This window comes from Diospyros lotus, chromosome 8, assembly GCF_014633365.1.
Source record: "Diospyros lotus cultivar Yz01 chromosome 8, ASM1463336v1, whole genome shotgun sequence".
Taxonomy (NCBI): Eukaryota; Viridiplantae; Streptophyta; class Magnoliopsida; order Ericales; family Ebenaceae; genus Diospyros; species Diospyros lotus.
The window spans coordinates 560,016-576,179 of record NC_068345.1 but is presented as its reverse complement, the minus strand read 5'-3'; the positions used below and the strand labels follow the sequence as shown (position 1 = coordinate 576,179).

Sequence of the window (16,164 nt, the reverse complement as noted above, 5' to 3'; positions counted from 1 at the left end):
CTCTGGATGCAGTCGCCGGTCGATGAATTTAGTTGCCCTTTCCAATTTCGTACCCCAACCTAGCAGCCGAAAGCATGCCAAATACAAAGTAGCTTCGCATTGGGCCAACACAATCCAATTAAGCCCAAAAGCTCGGCCTCGTTATGAGTGCCCTATTCCTCCAATAATTTTATATCTCAAAACCCTTAATGCGCTCTTTATCTCAATAGAATTAGGTTGAACCCAAAAACGGTGGAAAATTTGCATTGATGCCTCGGCATGCTTGCCGAATGATTTTACATCGCACGATGACAAATTAATACCGCAGTTTACAGTATAAGAGTACATTCCATCAATACGGCAGGGGGTATGAATAAAGAAATTTATTGGCTGTGTTGCAGATCGTATCATGGCATGGGATATAACAGTCAACAGCCAAATGGAAAAGAGGGTGGGGGGCAATTAACAGAAGAAGGTGAAAGGAATGGAACAGAAAGGGGGGGCGGGGGAAGATGATTGCATATAATATTTTTTAAGGTGTTTGGGGAGGGGCGTTGGGTGGGTGCGGAAAGGGGTTAAGTGAAAGGCAGTGCCTAATTGCTAAAACTGTCAATACTTGAAGCCTCTATCAACAGAAATGGTGAACCAATAAATCAGACAGGAATAGACAGTCCCTTCTTTGCCATGTTATCGAGTACATCATTCAGAGCTTGGCAGAGGCCAACGATCTGCAACAATCAGAGGGATACTTAGAACAAATTAGACCCCACACACTTGATGACATTATTAGAATGAGTTCAAATATGCTTAGGCCCACAGCAGCAATACTTCTCATATTATTCTCTTTTATTTCTGTAAATAGAATTCCGGTTTATAATTTTATAGTACAGAATTACACAGATTAAACAGCTGATCTTTGGTGATGTAATGCACTTGTTGAGATAGGACTTCAAATTCTTTTCAGTTCCATTTTCAATTTTACCCAGAACCAGAATTATATAAAGTTTCAGAACACCCAACATCATCATATCCTTTCTCATTCTTGTATGGTAAACAATTTTTTGAAAGAAAATGACTTTCTGTTGTTTAAAAGTTGGACATCTTCAGAATGTATTTCCCAAGAGATGTTGGAAACAGTCTGCCAAAGAGGGCCAAACCCATAATCTAACCCTGTGCTTTTAATTTTTTTTTTTTTTTTTTGTGGCCACTTGAACTTTTCGTTATTTCAATTACACCATTAAACAATGCATTTTTGAATAATTCAACTCTTGTACTTTGATGTTTTTGTCATGTGACAATCTGAACGTTTTGTTATTTCAATTATACATATGGACCATACATTTTCAAGTCAAGTGCACACATTGCCAATGGATGGTCCAATTACATTTTCGTTGTTTCAACTGAATTTTTGAAGTGCACAATTGACTCGAAAATGCATACTCCAGAAATGTAATTGAAACAACGAAAAGTTACACGAAAAAAGGTCAAAAGTAAAGGGAATTAAATTCCTCAAAAATGCATTATTTAGGGATGTAATCAAAATAACGAAAAGTTTAGGTGGCCACACGAAAAAAATGTGAAACTACAGGGGCAAAAATATGAGTTTGGCCACCAAAAGAGCTTTCAGGATCAGTTTTTATTTTTGAGAACCAGTCACATTTTTTAGATTGTAACCAAAATGCTCCATACTCAAATCTTCAGTTATGGCAATCTAGTTAATAAAATGAAATAAAAGTCACCTGCTGATCCCATTGCTGCAACTCTTCGGTGTCATCCTCAAAATGTATCACAGCTTCAACCTGTATATAAATGTCCAGGTAAACACAATGCACACAATTTTTCTTTGGAAAAAAACACAATGCTAAATAAACCAAGTCATCAGAAGTTAATATATACAGAAAGAGCTTCCAAAATTTTGCATGTCCGCTGCATAAAAAGTCAAATCATAGTCGAACTTCTAACAAACTGAAAATTTCAAGACCATGCTCATGGACTACACTAGCTCTGCATTCCATTTCTTGCAACTAAGTAAATAGCATTTTGTACAATCACCTGGCTGTCTGGACAATCACCGTTTACTATTTTGGGAAGATTGACACAAAGTTCAGAAGAGGATCTAACCCCCAACAAACACCCCCCCACCCACCCACCCACCCCGGAAAAAAAATAGAAGAATCTACAAGAACAAAAAAGAGAGATGCCAACAACAGGGGAAAAGCAACCAAACGTCAGGTGTGCTCTGTACAATTCCTTAAGGCAGAAGAGATCCTTATCAAGTTAAGAGTAATCACAGAGAATTCTAAGATCTCTGATAACTCTTTACATAAGATGAAGCTCTCTGGAACCAGGATTAATGTAAAAAACTCATATAAAACCTATTTAGTTACTAACTCACTTGCAAAACAATTCAGATAGGTATTAAAACACGTACACTACTCGACAAGATGGACATAATACCTGATCAATGGATCCTCTCATTCTATCTTCATATATCATTCTCGATGCTATCTTCTCAGCCTGGAATACACTTTCAGGGGAAATATTAAAAAAAGTCTTAAGAAGCAAAATTGCTCAACAAAAAGTTGCCAAGAGCACCACTTGAGTCAACTACCAAGTGAACCGCTAGAATAAGCTGTGGAAACTTTTTCAAAGGGCAGCCATAAAAACTTTCCTCCCTTAGTAACACTTTGTCAGCATCAGTGAACAATTATGGATCATTAAAAATTATGAATGAATTAAGTGAGGTAGAGCTTAATGAATTTCTATGTGTACAATCCCCCCAACCCCTGCCCACCAAAAAGAGAAAAGAAAGAAAATAAAGCAGAAGTAAATAACAGAACAGGAAAACCAATAACATTGATTGTGATAGTGTCCTGTCCACAATTTAAGTTTCCTGTCCAAGAATCAGGCGCATCTATGAACAGTTTTCAACAATTAGAATAAGCAAGTCTATGTCAGTCACCACTGGTGGTCATCCCCTGACACAGAACAATAACAGGCGGATTCTCTTGTACAAAGGTCTCTGAATACAAAGTATGGTTGCTTATTTCATGATTATCATACAATATTATACCAACCCATAATATTAACTGTTGGAGATGAGGAGCCTGATTCGATTTATGACATGTACGCAAAGCTGGTTCGGGGTTCCACAGCCCAGTCCGCAGGTGAGGGTCAAGGGGGCAGTGCCCCTTGCATTTTGCCCCCAAAACCTAAACAAATTAGGAATTGGAATTGAAAGATTTGTTTTCAAAATCCTAAACAGATCAGGAATCTTGTTTGAATTAGGAGTTTTATTTGCCCTAGTTTTCGTCTATAAATGTGGGCATAATTCTTGTAATAGTAATCTTCCAAAAATAGTGAAAAACACTTACTGCAGCCATGCATGTAAGCATTTTTTTGCCGAACCAAGTAACGTTTGTCTTGTTTGTGTGTTCAATTTTTTCCCGCTTGATTCATTCCCTAACAATTAACTTGGCCCTTCTGAAACATTAATATCTCCTCTTGGATTAGAGCCAAGTATGGTATGGAAAATATTTTAATAAGCACCGCAACAAGATTGCATTTGGATACAAAAACTCATTGAGATAGATTTATAAAGAAATCATAAACATCAACTGGACATCTGTATTCGTGCACATGTAGCCATGCATATGATTAGATTTCAACAATTGCTCCAGTGACGTAGGGTAAGATGAAGATAAAGTACTCAGGTGATTGACTGGAATGTTACTATTTTGGGGAGAATTCTAGAGATAAACATACCTTGTGAGGAGCAATACCCAACAATGTGCCTAATTCATCAAAGCTAGAGACAGCAGAAGTACAATTACATACATATTAGTAAATTGTAACAATTTTAAGGAGTAAAACATAAAAAACCCTAATTGGGAAAAGGACATGCAAAAAAGAACAGACCCCTCGCCCAACCTTATATTTGTGTACAATTTACTTGCACTCAGAAGATTGTGCTCAATCATAGCACGATCCAAAACCGTAAAATTATCTGGCAGAAGTGCTTTCTGTTGGAAATACAGGTGGTGGTCAGAAGTCATATTAGTACTTCCAGAAAAAGTCAATGATACATAAATTTTCTTTTTTTTACTATAGAAATATTACAGATACCTGATGTGGTTTTAGTTCTTCAGAAAATGCATCAATCTCTGGTTTCCTCAATATTCTTTCCAGATACACCTAAACCACTCCATAATAAAATCCACATAAAACATAAATTGAATGGCCAAACCAAACTCATAGATATGGTAATTATTTGTATTCTGCACCTGTAAGTGGATGATATGTGTATTCGTGTCTGTGTGTGTACTGTGCATGGAGGGAGAGAGGGAGGAGGGAGAGAGGGGGAGGGGGAGAGAGAGAGCAAACACCTTCTGCAAGATTGGGTAGATTTTCAACTTAGAGCACCGTTCATCCTGAAACAAAGTCCCAATGATTGGCCTTAGAAAACTAATTCTATAACATAGCATTCTGTCCCAATAATATTTTGGCTGTAATGTCCCAGCCAGGTACCACCAAATATCCAACCAAATGCTAACAAAGTAGACAACCACCAGCAGTCCAAGATGTAGCTATAGCTGACTATAAGCATGGCACAACAGGCACCCAGGACCAGGAGTACAATCCCAAAAAGAAAAAACAGTCAAAGTTCTAATCAACAAACATGTCCTATCAAAAGTTAACTACAGAGTTCACAGAAAAAAAAAATCTCAGAATTCTCTCCAGGACAGGCATTGTAGCCATAGTAATCAGAGAAGGAACCATGATGCACTAGCCAATGAATTTTTTGAACAGAAAAGATCCACTGAATTTGAGAGGTAATCCAATTTAGCTCATCTCATTTGATTATCATTATCACTGAAGAAATAAAACATCAGAAACAGCTTTCTAAACATAACTGTTTTCCAACCAGGAAGAAAACAACCCCAGAAAATAAGCATCATGATAAGACACATTGACTTGTACTAAAATCAGAAATATAAGCCATCAAGAAACACTGGCATGACATATGCCAATACCACAAAGAAGTATTGACATCTAATACGCAATTACTGAAGAAACAGAAGAATCAAAAATTCAAAATGCAGATTTATTTTCAAACTTATCTTCAATTCATCTGGAAAAAATGCATACTTTGTACAAGGTCGCAAGAACACGTGACCTTTGAGGACCCGCAGCAGCCAAAATAGTACACGTCACTGCAGCTGATAGGGCTTGCTCTAATGCTTCCTCATTGACAACTCTGTGATGGAATAACAGGAAGGCATGTTATGTAAATAGTTGCAAACAAACACGTAGCGGTAACTAAGGCAAACAATAGGTCATGGATTTCAAAAACAATTTTAAATATACATAAATATATTTTGGAAAATTCATTGGCAAGCTAGAATACTCTTAATAGGGAAGGGCTAATGGGTCATTGCTAAGGAGCATTTGAGGACAGCTCTACTACTTGGTGAAGATTGTTAAGCTTTCACAAGAGAGACATTGCAGTCGAATCTATGACCTCTTCCCAGCCAACTGGCATAAACGCAGCTGATCAATCCCAAATTCTGATCACAATTTTTCCGTTGGGACAAATCCGGGGATGGGTTGGTGGTTGACCCAGAGGGAGAGAGCAGAGGCAAGAGGGAAATTGAGAAGGCAAAGGCAGTGGTTGGTTAAAGATGGCATAGCAAACCAATAGGGGGCAGAAAAGGCGGTAGCAAGAGGGAGAAAACAGGTCATCAATGGCAGTGGCATCAGAAGACGATGAAGTGGAGGGAGATACGCAATGGCGATGATGGTGACAGAGGGCGATGGTGGTGTTAGTTGCAAAGAAAATGAGGGAGAATAAGAGATCCAGGGGGAGGGGGTGGAGAGAGAGAGACATAGAGGGAGCCATTGCCGGAGGAAGTAGCAGTAGCAACAGCCCACGGCTGTGGCAGAGGGAAGAAGAGTGGCTGTGCTCACGATGGCAGTGAACAGCGATGGTAATATACCAGTGAAACCTCTTTTTGATTCTGCCGATAGAAACATAGAGACAGAGGAAAAGCTGCATTCAATGAAGAGTGAAACTACAGCAAGGGTTTATACACAGAGGGCCAAATTGTTGTATCATATTTTTTGATATATGAGAAAATGTGCTTGATGAAAAACCTATCTTAGAGTGAAAAATCTTTTATGTGAATCTCATATTTCGAAATAAGATTTTCATATTTCGAAACATACATGAATAGTGTTTGGCGTGAATGTTAAAATGTTTGAAAAATCCAAAGTTCATGCATCATGTTTCAAAACTTAGTCTCTATATTTCGAAACATCATTCTACCATGTTTCTACACTTGTTTCGAAAAGTCTTTTGAAAAAGTTTCTATGTTTGATAAGTCTACATGCTATATTTTGAAGCATATTTGAAATTTAAGCATATGTTTCGAAACCTTTAACAATTCTGTCAGCAGAGCATTTAAAATCTGAGTTGCATATGTTTAGAAATAAGTTTTTGAAGTATGTTTCGAAACCTTCATAGCATGTTTCGAAACATCTGACTTTGTCAACAAAATATTTAAAAACCCGAGATGTTTTTGCTGTTCATTCTCTTTATATTCAAAAGTTTTTCAAAAAGCTTACTTTTTATTTTATCTCCATAATTTCAATTTCAAATTTTGTAAGTGGAGAACAAAACAAAATCATAAGTAGGCATAAAGCATTGTCTCCTACTCATTTTATCTCTAAGTGCATAACCAGCTGTAAAGGCTGGATGTTTCGAAACATGCAATGTATGATTCAAAACCTTAGTGTAAAAGTGTGTTGTTTCGAAACCAATAAGGTGTGTTTCGAAACCTACTTTAATATCTTGTCTCTAATGGTTATAATTAGCCAAATCTATCTCTTGTTATATATAGCAGTTCTTTGAAGACAAGGATACCAACTTACAAGCACATACACGGGAACACACATACAAGAGACACAAGATACATACTCAAGCACTTGTAAACAAAATCTTTTTGATAAGCTCTCAAAGAAGATTCATACATACAATCATTGATGTGCATTGTGGTGTGAAAAGAAGAAGCAAGCTGAAATCCAAATTCTTATCCTTCTAGCTCTCATCACCTCAAACCAAGAGGTTTGTACAGCCACTTGGTAAGACATTCTATTGCATTAAATATGTTGAGCTGTAAAAGATAAGTTTTATTTATCTTGTTATTGGTTGTAAGGTTTGAGTTTAGCCTTAAAACTCATTGTGGTGTAAGGTTTGAGTTGAGCCATAAAAACTCATCGTGTACAAGGTTTTAGGGTAAACCGTGGTAAAACCCTTGTTGTGGTTGATCACTAGTGAAAGTGACTGTGTTTGAAAATCCTTCAAGTAGGTAAGCTTGAAGGTAGTGGACTAGACGGGGTGCCAAACCACTATAAATCTCATGTGCACTTGCTTTACTATTTTACTTGACTATTCTCATTGTTCATGCTTTCAAAAGAAACGTTTTCAAAACAGAGAAGAATGTTTCAAAACAAGCAAAACATAAATGAATGTTTCAAAATAAGCAAAACAGAGAGAAATGTTTCAAAACATATCATAATAGGTTTCGAAACATACTTAACAGAAAGCTTGATTTAGAAACAAACTCCTTGATATTTCTAAACATAATGTTTTGCAAACAATAGATCTTTAGACTATCGAAGAATTTACCCTAATCTCGATTTACCCCCCCCCCCCCCCCCCCCTCTCGGGATTCATTTAGAACTAACACAAAATTGTCCAAAGAAATCTTAAGTTTAATTGCCCCATGCCCAAGACTTAAATTATACCACCAGGGGGAAGACTTTGTCCCACCTTGGTAGGATAGTGTAATCCCAGGTTTAGTTAATACCTAGCAACAAGTTGTCCCTAACATGGTATTCATCTGACACCTGGTATTACCACAATTTCATACTTCCACCAAACAGGCCGATAATCTTGTTAAGTATTAACAGACCATGGCACAGGAAACTGCTAAAAGCATCAATCCTCATTCCCAGGGAGGGGAGCTAGTGACAAATGTAACCTTAATTGAAAGCCAAGAAGGCCTCGGTTGGCCCCAAAATCCTGTGCTTTATGGTAGAATAGATTTTCATAAGGGGCATAATTGACCAGCCTTAAGCTTGCTACAAAAGGTCCAAACTATCTGATGTTACATCAACATCAGAAAACACTATCTCATCATTGACAGTGGCTCATAGAAGAATCAATAAAAAGCATCCAGGGTTCCAAATTGCATATTTTCAAGTTTTTAATCTTTGATTGGCTATAATCTCTGCTTAGTCAGATGTCACAATTACTTAAGCTAAGAAACTACGACGACACATCAAGCATGAATTCCACTATGCATGGTAGGCTTAAGCTACGTGAATTCAAAATTCGAGCAAACAGACCAGGTGTAAATAGAGTCCCCATGTTCAACCTCATTGAATAGACTAAGAAAAACTAGTTGATGGAAAGTTCAATGCCATAAGGCATCTAATGCATGTGAATGGTGATGTTATGGCCATTGCATATGCATACAGATAAAGGCAAGATTTCAAGATAAGACCTCTACTGGCAACAAAATAATCTCTGAGTTTGCAAAGCCTATATGCACATACTTCACCTAATTCACTTGCACTCGCAAAAAGAAAAAAGGAGGAAAAATAGAAATCAATTTTTGAAAGCAGTTACCAAAAATAAATTGGATTAATTTTCCTGGACTTACTCGTCACCTATTTGTCGTTTCTCTATTTGAGAAATGTCATAATAACGAAGAGCAGCTTCCAAGAACTTCCTCTTTAAATCCAAAATTCTTGCATAACAAACCTGGCAGCAAGGAAACAGAAAACAGACCATTCAGCAAAAATTGCTTAAGCTTCCTAACATGAACAGATAGTCCTTGCAAATGTCCCTAAGCATCAACCTTGTACGTCCAATTCAATGCTTCATTCTGGCTGCTGCTAACCAAGAATGAAGCTTTATTAATAAAAGCTTCTGCATTTACAGCGTCATCATCCTGCCAAATAAGCAACCAAAGTATCAAATGCCCATCAGAATTCATGTTTAAAATGTTTTGAGGCTAAATTTCCAGATTCTGGCATTAAAAACACTTAAAAAAGAAAGAAAGAAAAGTTCCAAGGAGTATAGTAATGCCTCAGATGCAGATGTGAAAAACCTCACTTGACAACAACTACTCAACTAGACACAAGAAAACTCTTTACTTAGCTATGACAACTCAAAATATTCTTGGGAATAGAAGTTGAAGTAATGTGAAAAGAGGTTAACAAAGGTGAAAAGGATATTTCACAAAATGCATTCACCAAGGAAAATTTGGTATCCCTGGAATTTTGTCCCATGAGACATATTGCAGTGAACCCCTTCAAAATATATTGCTGCTTTCTATGTTATATCATAAATATTACACACTTCTTCTCGGAGATAAAAACTACAGCACATTCTACATCCAGTACTTTTTAATTCAATGATGGACCTCAATCCATGTGGTTCTATATAAATGCACATTACATTTGTGAAATATGCAAACTTGTTTCACTATTTCCTTACACATGATAGTCTCTCCCAGCATCCAAACTAAAAAGTTCAGATATTGAAGAAGCACTATTATCAGTATACACAAAGCATACTTGACAATTTGCTGAAAATACCTCAAGGTATAAGCTAGCAATCTTCACACACTTTGACAACCTGAATGTATCATCAATCACTCTGATAAACCAGCAAACAAGAAAACTGTTAAATACTTGAGGATATAAAATATGTATCTGTTGTTGATGAACTGAACAATCCAAAGATCTCACTCACAGACCTCATGCCAGAGTCCAGATCAATACCACTGAGCATTTGAGCTGCTTTTGACCACTGCTGTTCAGATTCAAATAAATCGGAAAGCTTCTCTCTGATGATCAACACCTGCAACTCTTGCAGATAGGTCATGGATTCTTGAATGAAAATATTGACAAAATTTACAGGATTAAATATCTCATATTGATATTATGCATGAAAATCATATCATGAACTGTTAATAAACCAATTTCTACACACAAGGCAACAAGATGAAAAAATCACACAAAAATTCCAATAAATTAGACAAGCAGGATAACTTTATGAAAGTCAAGTGTTGATGTCTTTCAACAATTAGATCCATGCTTCAGGATTGGGTATGTGGGACACAGGGTGGTTAGACAAATTCAACTTCACCATTCATTAAATTTAAAAAGAAAAAAACTTGACAATATATTAATAATGGGTCCATAAAGCAAATACATAACCTGATTATACAACCAATTAGTTTCATCTTATTCACAATAATGTTATCTTATTATATAGCCAATTACATCATATCACACTTCTTGCCTCTAAGCTGTTTTCTTATAGCCTATGAAAGTCAAATAGATTCCCATTCATCATCACACCCTCGGATACTAATTTCATAATTGCAACCACATAATAGTGCATCATAGATACTTAACCAGGAAGCTTTGGCATCAAGTGCACAATAATCTATGGAACAGATCATATATAGAAATCCAGTCATCTCAATCTCACACTAAACATGCCACAAAATAATTGAGTTATGCAGGACGCCTTCTTGAATGATCAACTACCATTAATCACATCAGAGATCATGAATACCACAAGCAGCAAAGAAATGCTGCAGAAGGAAAAATCATTAATTCAGCCACTAAGATCACCAACAAGCAGATCATTTACTAAAGTGCTCTCTGTCCCCTTGTCTGACATTCTTTTGGATTTAAGAATCACATTAAATAATTCCATTAATCAAAAGATGTCCTCTTCTCCATTGCATTTCCATCCTTCTATCAATATATTACCCAGTCTAACTATTTTACTGATCTTTTCAATGCTTGCTTTATTTCACTTGGACATGTCCGTCTAAAGAACATGTAATTCTTATCTTCTTCAGAGTTACTAAGATGCCCCAACATTATACTTGTTTCTAATCCTTCCATTCCATCTCTCCTTGACTCCCCCCTCGTTTACTAGTATTTTTTTGCTTTTCGTCTTTTATGCATTTCACTTCACTTGGCCCAAATTCTTTTTCTTTTATTTCTTACTTTAGCTAGTTTATAAATCTTTCTCCATCTTTTTTATCAATTCTTTGGTATAAATTTTCAATAGCCTTTGACTTTGCTTAACTGTCTGTCCTTTTTGCTTCTTTTTTGCCAAATTAAACCTATTTAAGTTTTCATCATTACAACATTATGTGAAGTTTTCTTCGTTATTTGCTCAATCATTCCCTGAATACCAAAATTTATATCCAGATCTTGCCAACATTTTGGCTTTCTTTCCAACCCATCTCGTCTCATGGAAGTACAATATACTAATTTCTCTCCTAATCATCACGTCCACCACTTCTATAGTTTTTCCTGTCAAAGTCTCAATATTCTATTATCTAATCCTTAATCTATGTTCTTGAACTAATTTCTTTACTCAGATTTGTCCATGAAAATGCAATAACCATTCTAGAATTAACACATGCAGCCACTCTAGCTCTTTTTTCACTACCCACAAATAGTGCAGCACGCCACCATGAAAGGTTACACGCCAATGATCTATCATTAGCCTAGAATTCACATTGGTTGACCCAACAAGTTTTACATTGGTTGTCAAATACCTAATGCAAACATCCTCCTTCATTGGGGCTTAGGACCGACAATAGATAGAAAGCCACATGCAAAGTTTGCCAACCCATAGAAGATAAAACAAAAATGAAGCCAAAACACTATTCAATCCAAAAGATTCCCAAAGTTACTTTTATGTTAATATGAGAGAACAACTTGAAGGGGAATTTACATTTGGAGAAATTTATGGCACAACTGCTTCAATAATCACGTGATATATGGTGCGCATCTAATCCTGTACTACAAATTTATATCTCGTTATGAGCGTCTCATATGCATAAAATCAAAAGAATGACATGTACATAGTTGACTATAAACTTCAAAGCCCCCATAGAATTTCTACATGTCATGCAGAAACACGTAAGAGTTCTTACATACATTGGCTTTCCCCTTATGTAGCTTGTCAACCAGATATTTGACCAAACCCGAGCATTCAAAAAAAAAAAGAGGAAAAATCATTGCGGTGGGGGCACGGCAAGTAACCTCGTGGCATAAGAGACGCACAGGTAAAATGAAGACACTGACAGACCTCGAAGCAACCCTCAGCACTCAGCTATCCAAGAAAAAACAAGGGAAATTTACTTGGCAGAAAAACAAGTCACCTGTAATACACATTAAATTGCACTTGAAGTGATAAATGATTCAATAAAGAAACTCCCTAGCAACTTGCAACATTTTCTTAGTGACCATCCATTGGCTTGGCTTTCCATGATCAAGTGTAGAAAACCAAATTACGCTTTCCTGTCTGTCTTTTTTCCACGACAAGTTAAATAAAGCAATGGCTCAATATAGTAATTGCTACAAAAAACTAGAAGAAATCTATTTTCTGCATCTATATACGCATGTTGATGTTTGTATTTTGTGTACTTGGACTACACTATGTGTTTATCGGCCTTCAACCATGCTGTTTATTCCTAGACCCTGACAACGCTTCGCATTGGTGCTACATACACAAGTGTGCCGTGCACTGTCACGTGCAAATCAAATACTTCAAAGCACCCCGCAAATGTACACAAAATTCATGAACCTCTTGAAATACAAATTTGATCGCAACAGACCTGTTCTTCAAATGAAACAACCCTAGGCTGAATCTGGTTTAGAATGTAATGGCCAATTTCCTTTTGTGACTCTGGCTCCAGCCTGCCAAGTTCCTGCGCAAATGTCTGTAAAAGTTGCCGCGACACAACCAACGGAACGTCATCGGACAACACTGCGAATTCCAAAAAAAAAAGGCAAATAGCAAGTCGTTAATTCTGAATCAACAAATTCGATATTCGAACAGCACGAGCGATTCGGTGAAAGCGACCATGGTCGATGAATTTCTTGGCTTGTGTGACATCGTTTGACGCGATGACGGTGGAGAGGATGACTTTGTACTGTTCGATCTTCTGCCTCTGGTCGGCAATAGCAGAAGCACTCGCAAACGCACTCTCCATCGTTGAGAGAGAGAGGCGGGGTTTAGGGTTTAATCGAAGCCCTAACTCTCTGTGATTGAATGATCCAACAATTCGATTATAGCTGCGCTTTGGGAAAATTGATTCCGTAACGAGATCCTGCACTGCGTCTCGTCTCCCTGCTCGCTTCCCTCTCGTTTTTATGGTATTTCCTTCCTTCCGCCGTGAACTTGATTCTGCACGGCCCAACAATAACAAGAGCCCGGCCCAGAGTTCGTATTTTTCTTTATGGCATTTAAAATTAAATGTAATTTGGGCGTTTTGGTCATTTTGATTAATATTTGAAATTTTCTATTCGTGGCCACGTTTTTGTTCTTCGCAGTCATTACAAATTTATTATCATTCTTTTACTTTTCATAGCCAATTTAATAACTCTTTATAGTCAATATTTTCAAAAATACCCTCTTTCACTTGACCATATCCATTCACACACTTTCTCTCTCGTCAGCAGCTATACGCGGTTGCCCAAACACAAAAAAATTCATAATAGGAGAACACAAAAAAATCGATGAAAATAATCAGACATATATATATATACGTACATATATATATATTTATATAGAGGAAGAAGGGAAGATGGCCACTGTTTCTTTCCTGTATAGCTGCTTCCTTTCTATATGAGAAGGAAGCTTCTTTCCTGTATAGCTGCTTCCTTTCTATATGAGAAGGAAGCAGTGGCCATCTTCCCTCCTTCCTCTATATAAATATATATATGTATATATATACATACATATAGATTATTAATATATATGTATGTGTGTGAATATATACATATATTTATGTTTATGTATGCGGTGTTGTTAATGTATATATGTATGTATATATGTGTGTGTGTTTGTGTATGTATGAAGAGGTGGTGGCAGATAATTAATTGAGGGAAAAAGTGGGTGTAAGGGTAAAAATAAGTTTTTAAAATATGATATTTTAAGTATATTAAAATATGATTGCAAAAAGTAAAATTGTAACTGCGAATAGAATTTTATTTTGTGACTCCAACACCCTGCTATTAGTTCTTAGCACTAATTATGCTTGTTAAAATTAAATTAAGATAATATTATCAATAAATATGTTTATTCAAATTAAATTAAGATAAATATAAAGGTTGTAACAAACAATAATTATATATCAAGTTAAATTTAAAATATGAGGACCCAGATCTTTTATACTTATAATTTTATTTTATTTTTAGCACGAATACTTAATTTTTAAAATTTAAATACTCAATTGACTTGTCTTTGTTCACCCATCTTTTACGAATTCTGGGAGGCTGGGAGGCAATGTGCTTGGGCCAATAAATTTTATTTTTAGCTAAATAAAAATTTAACTAAACTTAAAAGTTTTTTATATCAAATTTCCAAATATTTTTTAACTTACTTTGATACTTGGAAAATATGATTCCATTGAATATTTATAAAATCATCTGAATCTATTTTGTTTTTTCAACCTAAATTACAATTATATAACATCAACTATTTATATTTAGTTTTATTGGGACCTATGAGTGTTTAAAAAACTCGTTGGATCGCGGTTTTTCGGCCGAACCGAACCAAATAGGACCGAATCGACCGGTTTTTCGAATATGTGGTTCGGTTCGATTTGGAAATCTGCCAAACCGCGCGGTTTGTGGTTTGGCAGACTGGCGGTTCGGTTTAAAATCGAACCGCCCGAGTATATATATAATATATAAATTAAAAAATACAAAATATAAAATGGCTAGGGCGGGTGTCATTGGCCTCCTTCCTTCATCTCATATTTCTTGTCCTCTCCATCGCCGTTTTCATGGCCTTTCTCGAGGCTGCTTTCTTGCGGCTCGCTGCCTTGCTTCGGGCTCTCCAGAGGATGCTTCACTTGCTCCTCCTCTCCGCCTGCATCTTCCGACGAACTCCTCTCCCTCGGGTCGTCGGCGGCGTTGCCTCTGTTCTTCTCGGCTCTCAACTTCAGCACCTGTAGAAGCTCGTTCGCCGCCTTCTCCTTGCTCCGCCGATTCTTGATCAGGACCTCGTTGATGTCCGCCGGAGTCATCCGCGCCTCGCCTACCACTTTCTCCAACTCCGTTAACAACCGCTCGTCCAAGTTGCCGTCACCCAACCCTAGGTAATTCTTCAGCAGAATCTTCGCCAAATGGATAACATTTGAACCCGTGGAAATCGAACTGAACCAAACCGCAAACTACGGTTTGGTTCGGTTCAGGTTTTCAGCACCAAATCAAACCGATTAGTTTGATTTGATACAAAACCGACTTGTACGGTTTGGTGTTTTAAACCGGCTAAATCGAACCACGAACACCCCTATTGGGACCTAACAAGTTGATAACTCAATATTCAAAACAATTAATGCTTATTCTAGTCTCGTTGGGTTGTTAAGGTAGTGTTCTAATTGTATTTTAATTTTGAGTTTTGAATTTATTTTGACTTTTGTGTTTTTTATGTCTATTTTAAAATTTTTTAAAATATGTTATTTTCGTCATTTTGAAAAACTATTTTTTAAAATAAAAAACTAATAGTCATGTTTATTTTGAGATTTTAAACGGTTTCTCTTTTGTTATTTTTGATATTTTATTTAATGAATTTGATTCAAAATAAATTATAAACATTTATTTGTAAATTGTAAATTTGATTCAAATACTTTAAATTATAAAATAAAATTCAAATAAAATAAAACAAAAAATCAAAATTTTAGAAATATCATTAAAAAAATTCATAGAAAAAAATCATATCACATTTCAGTTTAATATTTAACTAAAATAAATGGCACCAAAAAAAAAAATTGCAAGGGAAGGGAGCCACAGTAGACCCATCTTCTTCCGTCTTTTAGGGCTTTCTGCACATCCCAACGCCGTCGCCGCCACCACGTATTCCTTTGACTGCCAGGCGCCTCTATTTCTCCTCTTATCATTGCCAATCGCCCTATCTCCTTCCTCACCCATCATTGTGGCAATTATAGTCGTTGGCTTTATTCCTAAACAATGACCATAGAGGCTACTGTTTAAAAAAGAAAGGGGGAGGAGACCAATGTTATGGCCAAGAATGAACAACTCAACCAGTCCCCCATGTTAGTGGTTTTAAAC

At 36.5% G+C, this 16,164-nt stretch overlaps 1 protein-coding gene across 3 annotated transcripts; it reads right to left on the bottom strand.

Annotated features, from left to right (window-relative positions):
- Positions 1 to 216: 216 nt before the first annotated feature.
- On the bottom strand, positions 217 to 13,253 carry LOC127808434 (COP9 signalosome complex subunit 4). 3 transcript variants are annotated; one of them, XR_008024942.1, is made up of 15 exons: positions 12,950 to 13,253; positions 12,702 to 12,853; positions 9,807 to 9,910; positions 9,646 to 9,706; positions 8,904 to 8,996; positions 8,706 to 8,806; positions 5,128 to 5,236; positions 4,365 to 4,409; positions 4,105 to 4,173; positions 3,910 to 4,001; positions 3,745 to 3,787; positions 3,354 to 3,462; positions 3,057 to 3,191; positions 2,437 to 2,496; positions 1,728 to 1,778 (listed from the first exon to the last, which is right to left on the bottom strand). XR_008024942.1 is itself a non-coding variant. In XM_052346969.1 (14 exons), exons 1-14 carry the CDS (start codon positions 13,077 to 13,079, stop codon positions 633 to 635), a joined length of 1,194 nt encoding a protein of 397 aa, XP_052202929.1. In that variant the 5' UTR covers positions 13,080 to 13,251; the 3' UTR covers positions 217 to 632. The 3 variants fall into 3 exon arrangements, 1 of the variants encoding a protein (XP_052202929.1); XM_052346969.1 differs by lacking the exons at positions 3,057 to 3,191; positions 3,354 to 3,462 and adding an exon at positions 217 to 707 and having other exon boundaries at positions 1,719 to 1,778; positions 12,950 to 13,251; XR_008024941.1 differs by having other exon boundaries at positions 1,726 to 1,778; positions 3,057 to 3,462.
- Positions 13,254 to 16,164: the final 2,911 nt, after the last annotated feature.

Coding starts and splice junctions, on each gene's coding strand:
- LOC127808434 (XM_052346969.1), bottom strand. CDS start 13,079: ATGGAGAGTGCGTTTGCGAGTGCTTCTGCTATTGCCGACCAGAGGCAG. Junction 12,854..12,949: donor CAAGAAATTCATCGACCATG/GTCGCTTTCACC, acceptor TGGAATTCGCAG/TGTTGTCCGATGACGTTCCG. Junction 708..1,718: donor TGCAGCAATGGGATCAGCAG/GTGACTTTTATT, acceptor TGATTGTTGCAG/ATCGTTGGCCTCTGCCAAGC.